Here is a 21,415-nt window from a genome sequence, read left to right on the forward strand (position 1 = left end):
AGGCACTGGGGGCACTAGAGACTCAGGACAGAGGCACTGGGGGGCACTATGGACATGGGAAGGAGGCACTGGGGGCACTAAGGACACAGGACAGGCACTGGGGGCACTATGGACATGGGTAGGAGGAATTGGGGGGCACTATGCACATGGGAAGGAGGCACTGGGGGGCACTATGGACATGGGAAGGAGGCACTGGGGGCACTAAGGACACAGGACAGGCACTGGGGGCACTAAGGACACAGGACAGGCACTGGGGCACTATGGACATGGAAAGGAGGCATTGGGGGCACTAGGGACACAGGACAGGCATTGGGAGCACTATGGACATGGGAAGGAGGCATTGGGGGCACTAGGGACACAGGACAGAGGCACTGGGGGGCACTAAGGACATAGGAAGGAAGGAGGGAGGGAGGGAATAGAAAGGGACAATTGTTGGACCTGAGTAAAGAAAGAAAGAAAAAAATGAAAGAAAGGATACACAGTAAGAAGGAAATACAACCAGAGACTCATGAAATCACCAGACAGCAAAGGTAGGAAAAATGATTTTATTTTCAATTTAGTGATCAAACGTGTCAGTTTTGAGAATTTATATCTGCTGTCTATATTTTGCACTATATATGTCTATTTTTCTATAGTTACTGAGGTGACATTGCATATTTTAAAGTCATTTGCCTTGACATCTTTGAAACCCCCTCAAATATAAATGATAATTAACATTTTCTCTGCGTATAGTTTGCTTTGTAGTTTTTTTTAATTTTAAGATTACCATTATGAATTAATATGAAGATATTATGTGTACATGAAAAATGAATGGAATAAATTGGGAGTGGGATTGGGGGCGGGGCTAGGGCAGGGTTGAGGCGGGGCTAGGGTGGGATTGGGGCGGGGCTAGGGCGAGATTGTGGGCGGGATTGACAATTAATAGATGTCCCCTTTTGATGAAAAAAATAAATGGTCACGTTAACTATACCAACCTACCAGTAAAGCATCCACCATCATGTCATTGTACATACTGTTTCGCTAATCGGTGGTTTATAAGAGGTAATTTGGATGCATGTGTGGCATGTCACCCCATTCTACCACCAACTCCACTGGCTGCCTTTCGAGTCTAGAGTCCTTTACAAATTCGCATGCTTCTGTTACAGGGCGGTAAATGGTTCCTCACCAAGTTACATCAATCCTCACTTCAACCTCTACCGCACCAACAACAAATCCCGTCGTATTCAGCTGTTCGCCTTCCCCTCTCCCAAACTTTGTCACTTCAAAAGATTCCTTGACAGAACTTTCGCCTTCCAAGCAGCCAAGCTGAACCCATGGCTAGCACAAATGATACTAGAGGCCCCCACTTACCTCGGGTTCAGAAAATCACTTAAAACTTACCTATTCCGCATACAAGACCCGAACGGTTCCCCCCCCTGACAATATCTCCCCCCCCTCCCCAATCTGGCCCCCTCATGAGGCCTTCCCCCTTTTTTTGCCCCTCTTTCCGCATCCTCTGTCTAGTTCAAATAAAGCTGATAAATAATTGAAACTCTGTTACTCTGTAATTCTAATAACAAATCTGTAACTCTAATAACAAATCTGTAATTCTGACAAATAATTGTAAATCTGCCTGTCTATGCAGACCCTAATGTAACTCAATGTAAACCGCCTTGAACTCGCATGGGTATGGCGGTATATAAAAATAAACTATTATTATTATTATTACATTTGCACAAAAATAACAATATAAATTGACATTCCTAGCAGTGGTGTAAAGAGGGTAGGGGGTCCCCAGTGCATTTCTATGTACCCCCCCCCCCACTCTGCATCTTCCCAAACCCCAAGAACCCTCTGCAAATACATTGTTAGGAGCTCATTAGTATTTAAATTAGCTCTCCTAGCTATACACAAAAAGGAATCCCCCCTCGTTTCCAGTCATTAATTACTGGCAGCTCTGGAGCTGCCGGTAACTTTTGTGTGTGTGTTATGCACACACAACACAGGCACAACAGCATTTTTTTAAAAATGCAGCCCTACTGGCAGGGAGCCCAAAACTGGGACCCCTGACACCTTACCAACACTAAGCCCCCCTTCCAATCTTCCTGACCACTCCCACTACCCCAAAATAAAATCATGGTGATCTAGTGGGCTGGGGGAACAGGCCCGATTCCCCTCCCCCCAGCTCAAGGACCCTCCACCAACGACAATGTCCCCCATACCTTTTGTCAAAAATCAGGCAGGAGAGATGCTCATTCCCTTCTGCCTTGAAGGCCTGCCACTTCAAAATGGCAACCGTTACCCTTCCTGGTGCATCCTGAGATGCACTGGGAAAGGTTTAAGGCCCTGATTGGCTCAGGCACATAAGGCCTCTCCTCAGGGGAGGAACCTTAGGCACCTGAGCCAATCATAACATTATACCATCCCAGTGCATCCCTTTCAACAAAAGGTATGGGGGCGGTGTCATGGATAGTTGATCCTCAAGCTGGGTGGTGGGGGAGAGGGGGGTCTGACCCATCCTAGCCCACTAGATGACCAGGATTTTATTTTGGAGTGGTGGGAACATAATGTGTGGAGGGTGCCTTGGTCAGGGGTCCATGTTTTGGGCTCACATTACTTTTTTATTATTTAATGGGTGCAGCTGTGTAAGCATAATACCTGCACCCATTAAAAAAAAAAAAGAAAAAAGCAGCCCCTGCCTGCCTGCTGGTTGAGCTGATTGGAGAAGGATGTCAGGAGGTCCTCAAATGAATCAAATAAGAAACTGCTAAATTTGGAGCATCGTTTAATGATAAAATGTCTCACAAAAGAAGGAAAAAAGCCAAAGGAGATCCATGAATGCATGACTGCAGTTTATGGTGAGTCTGCCCCATCATCCTACAAAGTAAAATTTTGGAGCAAGCAGTTTAAGTGGATAGAGTCTATTGAAAATGACCCTCACACTGGACAGCCTTTGGAAGCAATTTCCACAGAAATGTGCAAGCACATTGAGGATTTAATTTTGTAAGACAGTCAAGATTTCCCGAATAGCTGAAGAAATGGGCATCTCAGCAGGTACAGTTTGGAAAATAATTAATGAAAAGTTAGACACATCAAAGGTTAGTGCAAGATGAAGCTTCAGTGCTGTCAGGAGAACTTGGAGATGTTCCGTGAAGATGCAAACCCAGCAGAAAAAAATGTCCATTTTCAAAACTGCCAGACATCTCTATCTTTTATTTTTTAAAATGACCTGGCAAAACCCCAAATATGTATAAGTTTTGGTCCTTAGGACATCTATCTATTTTGGCCATTTTCAAAAATAAAAATGTCCACATAAAAAATGCACAAAAGCAAGTTTTGTAGACATACCCAACTACCTTGTCTGATTGCGGCAGAGGAATCCCCATCAGCTGAGCCAGTTTTGGGGATTCCTGCCAGCTTAGCTGATGGTGATTCCCCCTGCCAGGACCAGCTGAGCCGTGGAGCCCGACACCCTTTCCCCTGATATCCCCCAACATCCCCGCCCCCCTCCACATCCCTCCACATCCCCCAACATCCCCAGATCTTCCCCAACATCTCCCCCACATCTCTCAACATTGATGCCCCCCCCACCCCTGACATTCTTGGACCCTCCATGACATCCGCCCCACATCCCTGGACCCCCGGACCTGCCAATGACAGATCTGCAGGAGGGAAGCCCACTCCTTCTTGCCTACAGGGCCACATGCTACAAAATATGGTCCTTCCCTTTCCCAATGCATTCTGGGATGCAATGAGAGGGGCCTAAGGCCCTGATTGGCTCAAAATGGCAATGTCGGGGAGGATCTGGGAGATGTCATGGGGGGTGTCCAGTGATGTTGGGGGTTGTGGGTGGTCCGGAGATGTCAGGGGGTTGTTGGTAGATGTCAGGGGGGAGGGTGTCGGGCTCTGTGGCTCAGTTGATCCTGGCAGGGGGAATCCCCATCAACTGAGCTGGCAGGAATCCTCAACATCGACTCAGCTAATGGGGATTCCTCTGCCGTGATCAACTGATTGCAAACCCTTAATGTGATGCTTTTCCCCCATCTCTGGGTGGTGGAAGAGGGTCGTGACCAGTGGGGGAATAAAGAGGGGTCATGCCTTAAACCCTCCAATGGTCATCTTGTAAGTTTGGTCACTTTTGGGGCACTTAGACCTGTTTTACTTTAGTCTAAGGCCCGGTGTGTAAAAAAGTTCCCGACAGAAAAATCTGGCAACTGTCTTCTGGGATGATGAAGGACTTTTGCTTCTGGAGTTAATGCCACGCAAGACAATCATAACCAGGGAGAGTTATGCCAGTGTAATGATCACTTTTGCGGGAGTCAATCAAGGAGGAAAAACGAGGAAAACTCTTAGCAGGTATGCTGCTACTTCACGACAATGCACCAGTGCACATACACGACTATCGCAGGCTGCCATCCGAGAATGTGGGATTCAGCACCCTACAATCTTGACTTGGATCCCTTGGCTCCTTTGGATTATTTCCGAGTTTTGAAGAAATCTCTCTATGGATAGCGGTTTTCAAGTGATTAAGACATCAAGGAAGCTGTGAAGTCCTGGTTTGAAGGTCAAGCAGAAAAATTATTTTCAAAGTGGCTAAAGTCATTGTAGGAAAAGTAGAAGAAGTGTATGGAGCTATCAGGGGACTATATTGAAAAATAAAACAATAAAACAATAATTTTTTAAAATTATTTTCTTTCCTACTGAGGTAGATAAATTATTGATCAGCTCTCATGGCTGAGGTGTTGAGCAGGCCTAAAGCAAAATATACAGCTATACAGCAGTTAGATATTGCTGCTATATGGACAATTTGTGGTTTCCACCCTCATTCTACCCCAATTCCACCTCAGCCCTATATGTACAATGATGGAGTAGTTAGATGGATTTTCAGCCCATCATTATCCACAGAGAAACTGGAAATTGGCAGATAGAGGATTTATATGTTAATGTGCTAGCAAGAAATACACTAATCCTATTGAATATTGATCCTATAATTCATGTCTTCACATAATTTGATTCTAAACCATTGCTATTTTTTTTTTTTTTTTAATATTCTGAACCACTGTTGTTTTTGTTTCTTTTGCTATATCAGACTTCACCTCTGGGTCCAAGTGATGGTCAGTTCTATACATGGGCAGATGGCTTGAGAAGAAAAGATTGGCATGATTATGAAACCATTCAGAAGGATGCTATGCGCTCAGGTGAGAAGCAGAGGCTAACGTTATTTTTCTTATTGCGCATCTATACATTGTTTAAAATTCAAGTTTATAAGGAGAACCCATACGAAAAAATGCAGCATATAAGGCAAAATTCTATATATAGCACTCAAAACTGCGTTCAGAAATTTGGGAATGCAATTTAATTGAATAATGAGCCAATCAGCACTGATAATTGGATGTCAACAACCAATTGATGACAATTGGCACTAATTTGAGATTATGTGCATAGCTCTCTGTGTGGTATTCTGTACTTAGATTGAGAGCCCAATAGGGACAGGTACCTGCGCGTAGCTCTAGTAGTGCTATAGAAATGATTAATAGTAGTAGTAATAGTATAGAGGTGGGTATGGAGAGGGATAGGGATATGATGTATTCCGGAAAGGCATTTAAGATCTGGTGTTAAATGATCATAATAATTACAAGTCAAAGATTTTGATGCTTTTTTGGAGTGTGTTTCTGTTTCTCTCTATGCTTATTTTTATCTCTATTTTGTTTAATTCTATCTTTAAATTATTTATTCATTACTTGTTGGAATATTTCATTTCTATCTCTATCTCTACCTCTGTCCTTTTATTTTTATTTTTCATACTGTTTCTTCAGGTACTTTAGTTAGATTGTGAGCCTTTGGGACAGTTAGGGAATTTCCAAGTACCTATCTTATTTATTTAGTTTTTATTTATTGTATCTTTAATGCATCATTTTTGTAAACCGCTTAGAAACCTCACGGTTATTAGCAGTATATAAGAATTAAATTAAATTAAATAGTAAAGATGTGAACACAAATTGTGCAGCTGAAAAGGAGCTGTGATTATGAGTGGAGAATGGGCAGACCAGCGGCATTTACTATAGACAGGCACAGAACATAAGATTAGCCTTATTAGGTCAGACCAGTGGTCCATGTAGCCCAGTATCCCATCTTCACGGGAAAAAGTTAAGTTTTCAGTAAAATGTGGGGGGGTTACAACCCCCCAAACCCCCCACAATGTGGCGCAATCTCTATTAAGTAAAGTGGGGGGGTTCCCCCCACGCCCCCCCGTCGGAGCTCTAAAAACAGTAATTTTCTGCGGCGCGCGCCTCCATGCTGCGCTCAATTGTCTGCACGCGCCTTTGTCCCGGCTCGCTTTTGACCTGACACCCCTCCCGACGCAGCTCCGAGCACGAGAGCAGGTTGAGGGGGCGAGGCTGGGGGGAACTGGGCGGGCCTGGGGGTGGGGCCATGGTTCCAGATTTTACATTAGTAAATTCTGGTAACCCTATTAATACATGCTTTTAAAGTTTGTCTATCTGTTACATTTCGGTATCATAATATAAAGATAATGTAGATAGAGAGTTTTTAAAATGAGATATATGATTGCAATGTGGACATTTTTAAGAAAGACGGCGTATATATCTTCCATTGAGGTCTGTGTTGCCTTTTATGAAGCTACTGAAGCCTCTCTTTCTTTCCATTTTTGAGATTAAGTTTATGTATTTTGGAATTTGGTCACATTTTTAGTGCATTGGTTGTGTTGTGTGATAATGTATCTGTGTCATTTGGAGTATGATAATGTAAAACCATCCCACAATTTCTGTTGAAAAATAGTTTTATTTATAAATGTGTTTCCATTCATATACAATTTCCTTAGTAGGTGTAAAAGACATCAAACTTTTAGCTTTTGTTCAAATATAATCATATACCTTTTTAGCAAATCATTACCAAGTTTCCCAGAAAGAAACAATTCCGTGAATTCAGGAAGAAATGATAAGCAGTTTACATCTATATCTACAAGAGGTTGGAATACTTGAATATGTATACTCTAGAGGAGAGGAGGGACAGGGGAGATATGATACAGACATTTAAATACTTGAGTGGCATTAATATAGAACCAAATCTTATCCAGAGAAAGCAAAATGGTAAAACTAGAGGGAATGAATTGAGGTTGTGGGGTGGCAGATTTTAGGAGAATGTTAGGAGCAATGTTTTTCACAGAGTGGGTGGTGGATGCCTAGAATGCCCTTCTGAGGGAAGTGGTGGAGATGGAAGATGGTGACCGAATTCAAAAAAGCATGGGATGAGCACAAAGGATATCTAATTAGAAAATGAATGGTATAACTGCTGGCATCTAAGTTCCATCTAGGAAAGCTTTGATTATGGCTGGGGTATGTCCAGGTTGAAGCTCACCCGATTCCCGCCCATAGCACACACCCCAACACATCCCTTTGCTCTCTGGATGCACAGCAGCTTAGATGTGCTGCTACACGTCCAGAAAGTTGGTTTTGATTGGCACTTGGATGTCCAAGTGTCGACTTAGGCTGTTTTTTTAAAAAATAAGAACATAAGACGTTGCCTCTGCTGGGTCAGACCAGAGGTCCATCGCGCCCAGCAGTCCACACCCGCAGCGGCCCATCAGGTCCATGACCTGTCAAGTGGTCCCTGACTCACCCTATAACCTATCACTACCTCTTTCCGTACCCCTCAATCCCCGTATCCTTCAGGAATTTATCCAAACTTTCTTTGAATCCCTGCAGTGTGTTCTGCCCAATTACAACCTCTGGGAGCGTGTTCCATGTGTCCACCATTCTCTGGGTAAAGAAGAACTTCCTGGCATTGGTTCTAAACCTGTCCCCTCTCAGTTTCTTTGAGTGCCCCCTAGTGCTTGTTGTTCCCCACAGCCAGAAGAATCTGTCCCTGTCTACCTTATCTATGCCTTTCAGGATCTTAAAAGTTTCTATCATGTCTCCTGTAAGTCTCTGCTTTTCCAGGGAGAATAGCCTCAGCTTTTCTAGCCTGTCGGCATATGAAAAGTTTTCCATACCTTTTATCATCTTCGTCGCTCTTCTCTGGACCCCTCAAGTATTGCCATGTCTTTCTTGAGGTACGGCGACCAATACTGGACATAGTACTCCAGATGCGGGCGTACCACTGCATGTTTTAAAGTTTTGATTATGAGCCCCATAGTATATAGTTTGGCTAACCTAGTATGACAACAGTATGGCAATTAACATGGTAGAACCTAGCGTGGTGGACATGGGATAGCAAATATTACATTACATTACATTAGAGATTTCTATTCTACCAATGCCTTGCGGTTCAAGGCAGTTTACAAAAGAATTACAAAAAAAGGTATTACACGAAGAAGATATCTGGTAATTTCTAGAGGAGATAAAGAGTGGATGAGGTTGTTTTGGGGAATCGGGAAGGAGCTAGCGGTATTGAGTCGTTTGCAGGAATTTCTTGAAGAGTAGAGTGTTTACACTTCCCCCTCCCCATTCGCAGTTTCTGCATTCACAATTTCACATAATCGCAATTTTTTTGGGAGGAGGGGGAAACCCGCCCCCATATTTTTGCCTTCCCCCCGGCATCCCGGCCTTACCTGGTAGTCTAGCGGGCTTTTGGGGCAGGCGCGATCTTCCTACGCTCCTGCCCCGTGTAGATCGCCAATAGGAAATGGCGCGTTAAATTCACGAGCACGCTAGCCACTACCGCCTCCTTTTTATAATTTATACGATCCCAATTTTTCCAGTTTTTCATAATTTGTTGTATGGTAACCCCTGTCATAATGAGCAAAAGTTTATTATTATTAGAAGAGATTTGACTCTTTGCCCCTGTTTTACTAAGGTGTGCTATGCGTTTTAGCACATGTTAAAAATACACGCATGCTAACCGCTAACGCATCCATAGACATGCATGCATTAGCGTTTAGCACGTGGCTAGCGCACACTAATATTTAGAAGGCAATAAAAACCCAACTCTTCCGTCAACCCTCTGAGAGGGAACCTACCCAAATTCTCAAATCTTACAAAGAGCACCAGGCCTCTGCTGTCACAAATCTCAAACGTTGTTGCACTTCACCCACTATACTATGAACGGTCACACTTTATATTGTCCATCATATAAGGCTCCATTTACGAAGGTGTATTAGGGTTTTTAGCTACTGTAATTTTTAGCGCACGGTAATTTTGTGCATGCGCTAAAAACCCTAGCGCACCTTCGTAAAAGGAGCCTTATATGATGGGCAATATAAAGTGTGACCGTTCATAGTATAGTGGGTGAAGTGCAACAACGTTTGAGATTTGTGACAGCAGAGGCCTGGTGCTCCTCTTTGTAAGATTTGAGAATTTGGGTAGGTTCCCTCTCAGAGGGTTGAGGGAAGAGATGGGTTTTTATTGCCTTCTAAATATTAGTGCGCACTAACCATGTGCTAAACGCTAACGCATGCATGTTAGTCTATGGACGCATTAGCGGTTAGCATGCGTGTATTTTTAACGTGCGCTAAAACGCATAACACACCTTAGTAAAACAGGGGCAAAGAGTCAAATCTCTTCTAATAATAAACTTTTGCTCATTATGACAGGGGTTGCCATACAACAAATTATGAAAAACTGGAAAAATTGGGATCGTCTAAATTATTATTTTTCATGGAATTCATTATACCAAATCTTTAAAATGGAGCGGGCAATAGCCATACAGCAGGGGCATTTTAAGAAATTTAGGGATGTTTGGGAGTCATTAACAAACTACTGTATAGAATAAATATTATTTTTTTCCCCCTTTTGTTCATATACATCCTGGGTGGGGTGGGGGGGATGGGAATATTTTATGATTTCTTATGCTTATGAATAATTGTTGGGTGGTGGGATATTTGATGCGAGTTAGAATTTGATGATATATTAAGTGATGTTAAAGTACAAAATGATTGTATCTTATGTTACACTTATTGTGAGTTTTAAAAAAATGAATAAATATATTTTTTTTTTAACAAAACAGGGGGTTAGTCCAGCGAGTTTCCAGTTTTTTTTCATTTTTTCAAAAGCTATTTTTTCTTACAATATGAAAAAAACTGGAAACTCGCTGGACTAAGTGTGCAACCCTCGATGGAGACTACGTTGTTTAACTTGCTTTTTTCTTCTTCTTCTTTTTTTTTTAACCAAACTTTTCAAACCACCCTCGTACTCTGAACTGTTATAAAGATGATCTGGCAGCATATTACCTCTCATTCCCATCTTTTTTTTTCCCCCCCAGCACCAATTGTGAAGGTCATTGACTTGTAGTTTCCAGACCATCCTGAGCTTTTTAAGAAAATTGCTTCACATTTGCGACTCCCTTGTTCTCAAGCATAGTAGACAATTTTAAAGTATGTTTACAGATTACTAGTAGCAGGTCTGAAACCCTGGGGTAATTTGCAGCTATTTTGTTTGTCAGTATGAGCCGGCTTCTCTTTCAGCTTCATATTGATTCACATCAGTTCCTCTGAGCAATCCTGTATAAAAAATGGATGTATTTCCAACTTCATCAGCAGTCAAGACTAAAGCGTGTTAAAATTTTGCAGTTACAGTGGGCTAAATTAGCATGCAGTGACTGCAGAGCCTGTGCGTTAATTGTTAGGGATGTGCCCAGCACCTTCCCATGCAGTTAGAGCAAAGAATATACACTTTGCCACTTGTTAACTGCATTTCAGAAGCATTATTGTTCCACATTACCTGCTACAGTAGCAGATAACATGTGGCAGAGTATGCATTTGAAGTGAAAGGCAGATGTTACCTGAAGAAGGTGTGCTTTTTGTCGGACACTTACTAAACTGTCATTTTGGGAATAACTTCAAACTTATGTGACTATGATTTGTGCCAGAAGTAACTGAGAAATTCCATTCCCTTGTGTTGTCTTCCCGAATGCTAGTTCATTTTTGCTAATTTTTCCTACCCTATACAGAATGTCATGTCTGCCTGTCCAAGTTAGATAGTAAGCTCTTCTGAGCAGGGACGGTCCACGAATGTCAAAGTGTGCCGCACTGCATAAGCCTTTCAGTGCTATATAAGGCCCGCGAGAACTGATGGCAAAGCCATGCAGGAAGCAGCGTGGGGCCGGGCTGGAGATCGAAAATATCGCTCCTGCCCTGCACCGCTGGCCGCGAGATTCCTGGAGGCAGCTGTCTGCCATCCAGCAAGGGAGGTAAGGGGGAGAGGAATGATTTAAAAAAACCAGTATAAGTTGCCCCAGTTACGCAAGCCACACCCCTGGGTAGGCTTGCAAAACCCATATATAGGCCACAGCCTATATATGGGGAAATGCAGTAATTGTTACATTATTGCTGTTGTATTTTCTGTTCAGATGGTCTTCAATAAATAAAGTTACACATACACACAAAAGAAAGAACAAAAACTCTGACAGCATCATAAGATACATCATATCCCATGAAGCTCCCTGAATGTAACAGAAGCTCATCTTAACTAGTTACAATATTTCAACCTTGAATTCATTAGAAACACACCCTTACTAATTTCTTAGGGATGCTTCCCTGGCTGCAATTATTCTACAGAGCACCTTTATGTCAGTACATGTAACCTTACTATACAAATTCTGACAAAGAACACATGGATTAATCACCAACTATAAAACAAAATGATACGGCATGCAGTACCCATCTGTGAGAGATCCTCAGGTGATCAGACTGTTCATTTATTCTTGCATGGGCATGAGGGTTAGGCAGCTGAAAAGTAGCTATGTTTTTGAGCAGCGTGGCAAAACAGAGGTGTCAAATTTCTTCTGTGTAAATATACTGTCCCCCCTCTTTAACTAAGGTGCGCTAACCGATTAGCGCAGGCTAAACGCTAATGCGTCCGTAGATTAACATGCACACGTTAACATTTAGTGCGCACTAAATCAATAAGCGCACCTTAGTGAAAGAGGGCCTGTATGTTTGTCTCTCTATATGAAGGACAAATAAATCTGCCTCTCGTCTATGCTCATAATTATACCACTTTTACAGGGCTTTGCTATTATACAATTATGAAATCAGATGCTGGCACTGTCATCTAGACGTAGGGACGTTGGATCATATGTTGTGCTTTTGTCCGTTGATTCTCAGTTTTTGGAAATCAATATGGGGGACAGATTAATGCAATACTTGAATTTTCATTCCCATTAACGTATGAGCTAGTCATATGAGGAACCTTATTACATGTTAAACCTCCCATAGATCGTTATAAAAGTCGTCTTTTTTTAGTTATGACTGGGATTGCAATGCAGATGATAGCACATAACTGGAAAAACCATGGTCATCTTAATTTCTCTTTTTGGTGGGCAAATTTATGCTCTGCATATAAGAATGAGAAAATGAATGTGGAATTATTAGGACATGGTCATATATTTAAATTGGTTTTGGACCCATTGACATCTTTTATGAATGCAACATAACTGGTTTCTTTAATTTGGTTTATTTCTATTCACATCCAGGGTGGGTGGGAGGAGGGAGGGAGTACTTTAATCTATATATATAAAATCGGAGGTATGTATGTATGTATGTGTGTGTGTGTATATGTGCCGCGATCACGCAAAAATAGCTTGACCGATTTGAACGAAACTTGGTATGCAGATCCCTCACTACCTGGGGTGATATGTTCTGGGGGTCTCGCGGCCCACCAGCACATGTGGGCGGAGCTACAAACAGAAAATCAGATTTCACCCATTCATGTCAATGGAAAAAATGTAAAAAGCTGCTATTCTCACAGTAATTCAAAAACGGCTTGACCGATTTGAACGAAACTTGGTATGCAGATCCCTCACTACCTGGAGTGATATGTTCTGGGGGTCTCGCGGCCCACCTGCACACATGGGCGGAGCAACAAACATAATATCAGATTACACCCATTCATGTCAATGGAAAAAATGTAAAAAGCTGCCATTCTCACAGTAATTCCAACTATAAAACACTTTCTATGACACAATAACCACTAGGGACATCGTTTCTATTCTACCACGGACACCATACATATAGAGTTTTTATGTTCTAACTGTGTTTGCAACTGTTTCCTTCATGTACCCCAGTTCATAATGTTATTACCTTACATGAGTACTCACATATGCTGAACTAGGAACACAGGTCTATGTTGCTTGCTCAAGGGTGGGTTCACCCAAGAATTTATATGTTCTTGCTCCTGGGGGTGAAACTAAAAATGTTGTTTATAATCATGTTTTGTGTTAGTTGTATTTTATTCATTTTGTCAAATATTTCACATTATAATTTGAATATTGTACTTTTTATAAAGCTGTAAAAAAATAATTTCATTCACCACTATAAAGTATCTTTTTTTGAATCCATTTACAGTGTTATTGCTATAATTAAATACCCGTGCAACGCCGGGGCTTCAGCTAGTATTATATAAGATAAGAATTTTGATAGTATAAATATGTATTTATTATTGATTATTTAATAGAAGGATGGGTTGGATAAAGATACTGTATGTATAGGTTTATAAGATAGATGTGGGTTTTGTGTTTTATTCTCTGATTGTTAATATGTACAATGCACTGTAAAGTTTTTTGGAAAATTAATAAAATATTTACAAAAAAAAATGGGCTGTGGACAGTGATCGACTTTTCTGATTATTATTTCTAATTTATTTTATTTATTTCTAAAATTTCATAACCGCCTATAACTAAGCGGTTTACAGCGTAAAACATTAACACATTTAACCCTCTAAAAATAGCAGGGAATCATAGTAGGATTACATATCATCAATCGTTAATGACTCAAGAGCATTGTTCATGGTTCAGATTCCTCTATACACATCTCCCTTCCACGTAGCATCATGGGAAGGCATCTATATATAATTGAGTTTTTAACATTTGCTTAAACTGTAATCAGTCCGAACAGGTCCTCAGGATGCCAGGGAGGAAATTCCATTGTTTTACTCCTGCCACGGACATCGGTGCTATTCTTGTTATTTTTCAAGCCAACAGTATTCTCCTTCCTCGAAATTACTAGTTTAAGCACATCCTTTGTTTTTTTCTTCCATGCCTGTCGAGCTAGGATTGTCCAGAAAAACCTAATGAAGCAAATGTCTTGGAGTTATAGCTTTAACTTTATGTTTTCACACTGAGGGGGTCCTTTTACTAAGGTGTGCTAAACGATTTAGTGTGAGCTAAGGCGCCCATGGAATCTAATGGGCGCCTTAGCATGTAGCACGCACTAATCTTTAGCGTGCACTAAATTGGTTAGCGCACCTTAGTAAAAAGGACTCCGAGTGCCATTTGAGACTTTGTTGCAAGGAGTTGAGCTGCATCACAGGCTTTATCCTATCTTAAGAAGACATTGAATGCTTGAGTGCTTGGAATGCCATTGGTAGATTGCTACACCAAAATGTACGTATTTAGCCATTAGCAATGTATGTTACATTTCTTGTTATTTTCCACAATAAAATGCAGATATTGAAGGTTCATTTAATAAAATACTGCTAGATTTTTTTGCATAAAATGTACTTTTTATCATATTTTAATTTCAGTCATTATACAGTATATATCTCATACAGTCCTTGCAATAGAGTCATTAGGTCTAACAAATATAAGGGATCTACTCCTTATAAGATCTTAAAAACATATGGGCTGCTACGGGATGCCAATGAAGTATAGAGTAGTAATGTTTAAGTTTGTCATATTTTGTTAGGCCAGAAATTAGTCTAATCATAATGGCTGAATTCTGGACCAAATGTAATCAATGAGTCAAAAGATTTAGAACAAACTAACAGAATAAGGTTGCAATAATTGTATGGATACAATTAATGATTGTACCAGTATCTGGAAAGCCTCTAGTGCAGGGGTGTCAAAGTCCCTCCTCGAGGGCCATAATCCAGTTGGGTTTTCAGGATTTCCCCAATGACTATGCATGAGATCTATTAGCATACAATGAAAGCAGTGCATGCAAATAGATCTCATGCATAGTCATTGGGGAAATCTTGAAAACCCGAATGGATTGCGGCTCTCAAAGAGGGACTTTGACACCCCTGCTCTAGTGCAAAAAAAAAAAAAAAAGTTTTAATAGTTCTCAATTTTTCATTATAGCAAAGGATTTCTTAATAATGGCTTGCTTATGGCCCTGCATGGTTAATAAATTACTAATTTCTACCCCCCAAATTCTGGAATAGAGATCCAGGGTAAAGTGGTTTCTAGTGAAAGATATAGAATTTATAAACCTGATATCTATGTATAGCCAAGCCATAAAAACATGTCTTTATTTATTTATTTATTTTTTAGTTTAAAATCTAATCTAATCAGGATTTCTTTAAATCATACTAATCCAGTACAGGTTCAAGGCAATTTACAAGACAAGAGGCCCATGTAGTATCATGGGGAAATGGTTACATCGTGTTTTAGAGGAAGGTTACAATGTTCCAATAGGGGGAAAGTTACAACACATTGTACAGGAGGGTTACATTGTTGCAAGAGGGGATCGAAGTCCGATTGTTCATAACATTGGCTCTGCATGCCTTCAGGGAACCTGACTGTCCCTAGCAATTATAAACACAATATTGAAGCACTGCCCCCTACTGGCAGCAATGCAATTGGAGTAGAGAGTTGCGCGGGGACAGAAATCCCACCCGTCCCTGCCAAAATCCCACCCGACCCCACCTGTCCCCGTGAGGAATCCCCTCCATCCCCGCCCATCCCTATAAACTTCAGAAATAGTTATTTCATTTAATTATGCTACTGAATTAAAGGCTCTGATAGAGATCCATTTACAAATAAGCAAAGATACTTTATTAATTTAGAAATATTAATTGGGAAGAATGCATACTTTGTAAATGGGTTTCTACCAGAGCCTCTAATGTAAATATAAAATATAAATACTCAGCTGATGAGAACTCCCAAGCTGTCAGCTGAGGACTTCCTTTGCAGTTGGCTGGGGGTCCCTTTTGCCAAGCTTGGCAGGCAGCAGTAGCATCCCTGAGTCACAGATGCTGGCACTTCAGTGGCTCATGGATGCTGCAAGCGATTGCTACACTTGATGGAGGGAAGTTCTGGCCGTCTCTAGAGCAGGTCCTCTGCTGGTGGTGCTTTGGGATCCCCACCAGTCACAGCAAGGGTTCAGCAAGTACAACACTGTAGAAATAAAACCAGAAATGCATTTCCTTTTCTTTTGAACACAATACAAAGACATCTACTATATACATTTCCCAAAGTTAACATATTTTTAGTCAATAAATTCCGTTTTTTACCTTTGTTTTCTGGAGACTTATTTTTCCAGTTTCTTTTTTCAGCCTTCCCATCTTTTGTAAATTCTTCTGATGCTGTCCATTGGTTCCTCCTACTATGGTCCAGCATTTATCCCTCTCTCATCCCCAGGACCATGTGCAGCATCTTTCGCCCCTACCTACCAGCCTCATGCCCAACATTTCTCCTTCTATCACCCCTCTCCAGCACCATGCCACATCTCTCCCTCCATTTCCTTCACCACTATGTCCAGAATTCCTCCCTCTTGCATCCCTTTGCATTCCTCCCTTGTGCATCCCTTTCAATCTGTTCCATTTCCACCACAACATCTCTCCCTCTCATCTTTTTCTTTCCTATCATCTGTACCTCACTCCCTCAACTATGACCAAAAATTCTCCTCTTTCTTCCATATTCCGTATACACCATCTCTTTCCCTCTAACTGACACACTCACGCCCAATTCTCCCTTTCTATTCCCTCCCCCACCTCAGGATCACTTTTTCTCCCTTCCTCCGTCCTCTCTCCCAAGTTTATGCCATTCAACAAGTTATGAAGGTCAAAACTAGCTAACTAGCTTGCTATAAAAAGCAAAGGCCTGTAGACAGTTTCCCTTCCTTCCCTGCCTCGTTGTACAATTCAAGCAGCCACTCTATCCTCTTTCCATTAATGTTGCTCCTCTCTTCTTTTCCCTGCCTTCTGTGTTCAAATATGCACTTCCTCCTGTGTCCTGCGTTTGGGCCCCTCCCACGTCCCAACTGCTTCCTCCTAATTACAACGTATGCATGCCCGCTTCTTGCTCCCTCCCTTTCTGCCCCCTTCCCACAAGACTCGCTGCTTCCTTCTTTCCACTCCTCTGTGGCATGCGAGGCACAGGAGCTGTATATGTGCAACAGCTGAGAGTGCGCACCAGAACCATCTCACAACTTCTCCCGACGTCAGACTCAGAGCAGCACTTCTTCACAATCACAGGGCAGTGGGCCCTGCACACTGCACATAGCTGACGAGAAGCTTTCCTCCGACGTCAGCTGTAACGTCAGGGGAGGACTTCCGGGTTGGCTATGTGTGGCGTTCTGGGAGCGCTGTATGCGGCAGGAAGGCAGGAAAAGAAGATGAGTCGCTCGGCTCGAGCTGCCTCCAACCCCACAGGATCCCCGAGACCATGAGGGGGGTTCCCATGGGATCCCTGTGACCCGAGAGGGCATCCCCATGGAATCCCCGCGACCCGAAGGGGGATCCCCGCGGTCCCCGTTCCGATGCAGCTCTCTAAATTAGAGGATTCCTCCTCAGATTACAAATCCTAACAAGCAGTTTGCTGAAACGTACATCTGCCTCTAAGTTTATTCTGCTATTATTTTGTTTTTTTTGCAGCCCACCTAAAACACACCCACAACACCCCCCCTTGATCTATACATGTAAACAGCATGTTTTAAAATAGCTATTTACATACCTTGGTTATTTATATTGTAAATAATGTTATGTACACCAGAAAAAGCTAGACAAGCCTTTCAGAATAAATCTCTTTTGCTTAGTTTTATTTACCACTCATATAAAAAAAAATCACCTAAGGCACTATATAGTGAGTTTAATTAGAAATAGGCAATTTACAATTGTAATGACAGTATAACCATAACAAAATCCTCAAATATTGCATTATGCACAATTAGAATGGTAAGGCAAACATGAAAATAGGCAAATTAAATCATAGCTACATTGTCAGCATAGTACATATTTAAAATAACACAGTAAGACATTCACTAAGAGATATTCAGCCTGGAGTGGGCAACATTTTTAAAGTTTCTGATAGTCACAGGTGAATTAGACAAGGATATTTAATTTCAAACTTTGTCCAGGCACTGACACTGATTATCTGAGCTACAGTAACACAATAAATGGTGGCAGATAAAGATCTACACTATCCATCCAATCTAGGGTTATCAGCCATCCGGATTTACTCAGACATGTCCTCTTTCCATTAATGGCATCCAGACAGCTTATCAAAACCCAACACTTTGTCCGGGTTTTGAAAAGCTTTCAGCTTGGGACTGCATTGGGAGAGCATGTGCGCATATGCGGATGCAATTCAGTGATGTTACATGCATTCATGCATGCGTGTGATGTCATTGCATCACATCTATGCATCCGCGGATACCCTCCCAAAGCGGCTCCGAGCATGAGAAGAGGTTGGGGGTGGGGCTGGGTTAGTCAGGTAAGTGACTGGTCATAACCAGTCGCTTTTTTGGGATCGCTAAAAGCAATCACTTTATTTAGTGCATTGGGAAGCCAAGTTAGAGCATCAGTCGCTCTACTAGTTTACATAGCATTTTAATATTAATGAGCAAACTAGGGGATTGGGCGACGAGATGGCAGATGAAGTTCAATGTGGAGAAATGTAAAGTCTTGCGTGTAGGAAACAGAAACCCAAAGTACAGCTATACGATGGGAGGGCTGTTATTGGGTGAGAGTACCCAAGAAAAGGACTTGCGGGTAATAGTAGACAAGACAATGAAGCCGTCGGCAAAGTGCACAGCGGCCACTAAGAAGGCAAATAGAATGCTAGGTATAATCAAGAAAGGTATTACAACCAGAACAAAATAAGTTATCCTGCTGCTGAATCGGGCGATGGTGCACCCGCATCTGGAGTACTGCGTCCAATATTGGTCGCCGTACCTGAAGAAGGATATGGCGATACTCGAGAGGGTTCAGAAGAGAGCGACACGTTTGATAAAAGGTATGGAAAACCTTTCATATGCTGAAAGATTGGAGAAACGGGTGCTCTTTTCCCTGGAAAAGCGGAGACTTAGAGGGGACATGATAGAGACTTACAAGATCATGAAGGGCATAGAGAAAGTGGAGAGGGACAGATTCTTCAAACTTTCAAAAACTACAAGAACAAGAGAGCATTCGGAAAAGTTAAAAGGGGACAGATTCAGAACCAATGCTAGGAAGTTCTTCACCCAAAGGGTGGTAGACACCTGGAATGTGCTTCCAGAGGGTGTGATAGGACAGAGTACAGTATTGGGGTTCAAGAAAGGATTAGATAATTTCCTGAAGGAAAAGGGGATAGAAGGGTATAGATAGAGGATTACTATACAGGTTCTGGATCTGATGGGCCACCGCGTGAGTGGACTGCTGGGCACGATGGACCTCTGGTCTGACCCAGCAAAGGCACTGCTTATGTTCTTAAGCCAGCACTAATCCCAAGCCAGGCATGGTATCCCCTGAGCTTGATTGGAGCCAAAGTCTGACACTGTTTCCTCTGATCCGTATCCTCCCTCCTAAACCGGTCCTGAGTCAGGCATCGTTTCCTCCAGATTGGAGCGCTGCCTCTCTCTCTCCCCGATGAGCAGAGCGTGGGGTGCTGTGGGCCAGTCCTGGCTACTTCCTGATTGTGTACCATTTCCTGATTTTGCTGGCCGCTGGACAGCAGCCTCCTCATGTCGGGGTCAGCTGTGCACAAGCGCACTCCTGTATGGGCCTGCACCACTTCCTGAATAGCTGCTGTCAGTTCTCGCAGGACTCACTAGAACTGACAGCAGCCATTCAGGAAGTGAAGCGAACCCTTGCAGGAGCACGCTTCTGCACCCTTATTTCCACCCACTTTTTTTGGGGAAAAAAGTGCATCTTATGGGGCAAAAAATATGGTAGTTCACGGCTCTTTTTTAGTCATGCTGCAAATTCTGGTGGCGGCGAAAAGGGCGAACAGAATGCTCAGAATGATTAAGAAGGGGATCACAAACAGATTAGAGAAGATTATCATGCTGCTGTACTGGGCCATGGTGTGCTCTCACCTGGAATACTGTGTCCAGCACTGGTCGCCATACATGAAGAAGGACACGGGTCTAGAGAAGAGCGACTAAAATGGTTAAGGGGCTGGAGGAGTTGCCGTACAGTGAGAGATTGGAGAAACTGGGCCTCCTCTCCCTTGAAAAGAGGAGACTGAGAGGGGATATGATTGAAACATTCAAAATACTGAAGGGAATAGACTTAGCAGATAAAGACAGATTGTTCACCCTCTCCAAGGTAGGGAGAACGAGAGGGCACTCTCTAAAGTTGAAAGGGAATAGATTCCGTAGAAATGTAAGGAAGTTCTTCTTCACTCAGAGAGTGGTAGAAAACTGGGACGCTCTTCCAGAGTCTGTTATAGGGGAAAACACCCTCCAGGGATTCAAGACAAAGTTGGACAAGTTCCTGCTAAACTGGAACGTATGCAGGTGAGGCTGGACTCATTTAGAGCACTGGTCTTTGACCTGGGGGCCACCGCGTGAGCAGACTGCTGGACATGATGGACCACCTTGTCTGACCCAGCAGTGGCAATTCTTATGTTCTTAACAGAAGTTGGTGCTGACCCTTTGTGGGTTACACTGATATAAAGTACATTCCAGTGGTTCATGCATGACTGTGTTACGATTTGCCTTCTCAGAGGGAGACTGCAGCTTATAAAGGTTATCTAAATTTGAGAGATCAAAGAAAGAATAAGCTCAGCTACATTTCAAAGCTACTAATCTGACCAGTAATCTTAGGAGAGAGGCCATCTGTAACTCTCAAAAGAGATTGTGGTATTGACTATCTAACCAATTCATTGGGACCCTTAAGAACTCTTTGATTTTGATTTAGATAAATTTGTTGATTTTTGCCCGTTTGAGAGTTGCTGTTAGGTAAATAATGTCTGTCACTGATCTTAAAACACTTATGGGAGAAGTTATCAAGCTGCCTTAGGGCTTTGAGTTGCAACTTAAAGGCTACTAACACAACTTCTGTTGCACTAATATGGGGCTATTTAAGTCATCATTGGGGTTATTTTAAGGCTGGAAGCATGTTCCTGGACATCACTTCCTGGGGATCCCCCATCAATCCATACCCCCCTTAAACCATTCCCAATCTGATTGTGAAGCTTTTCTTCTGAACAAAGATTCCCCAATTATGACACCTGCCATGAGCAACTCCCCACCCTAATCTGGACACTCCCATCTATCTTCCTTGCTTAAGCCCTCAGCCCCCAAAGGCAAGCCCCCCATACCCATGGACATACCCTATGGCCTGGTAGTCCACTGGCTGCTTAGGTAGCAAAGAGATGATCCTACTGTAGGGTCAAGGAACATACAGCCGGATTTGGAGACACTGGAAAGGCACAAGGAAAAAACAAAAACAACCAGTATAGCAAAGATGTATATTCATAAAACAAATCAAAAATATACAGGTTCCACATGCAATTGAATTGATTTTCAACAAGAGGAAAAGACCTCAGAAGCCTGCAC

General features: G+C 42.3%; 1 protein-coding gene across 1 annotated transcript in view; it reads left to right on the forward strand.

Annotated features, from left to right (window-relative positions):
• Window positions 1-21,415, forward strand: part of GALNTL6 (polypeptide N-acetylgalactosaminyltransferase like 6) — a 1,396,075-nt gene that overhangs the window by 458,674 nt on the left and 915,986 nt on the right. The window contains exon 3 of the mRNA XM_033942486.1: window positions 5,069-5,177. Coding sequence (XP_033798377.1) covers window positions 5,069-5,177 — 109 coding nt within the window. The remainder of the gene's footprint in view (window positions 1-5,068; window positions 5,178-21,415) is intronic.

Source organism: Geotrypetes seraphini, chromosome 1, assembly GCF_902459505.1.
Source record: "Geotrypetes seraphini chromosome 1, aGeoSer1.1, whole genome shotgun sequence".
In the NCBI taxonomy this organism is placed as follows: domain Eukaryota; kingdom Metazoa; phylum Chordata; class Amphibia; order Gymnophiona; family Dermophiidae; genus Geotrypetes; species Geotrypetes seraphini.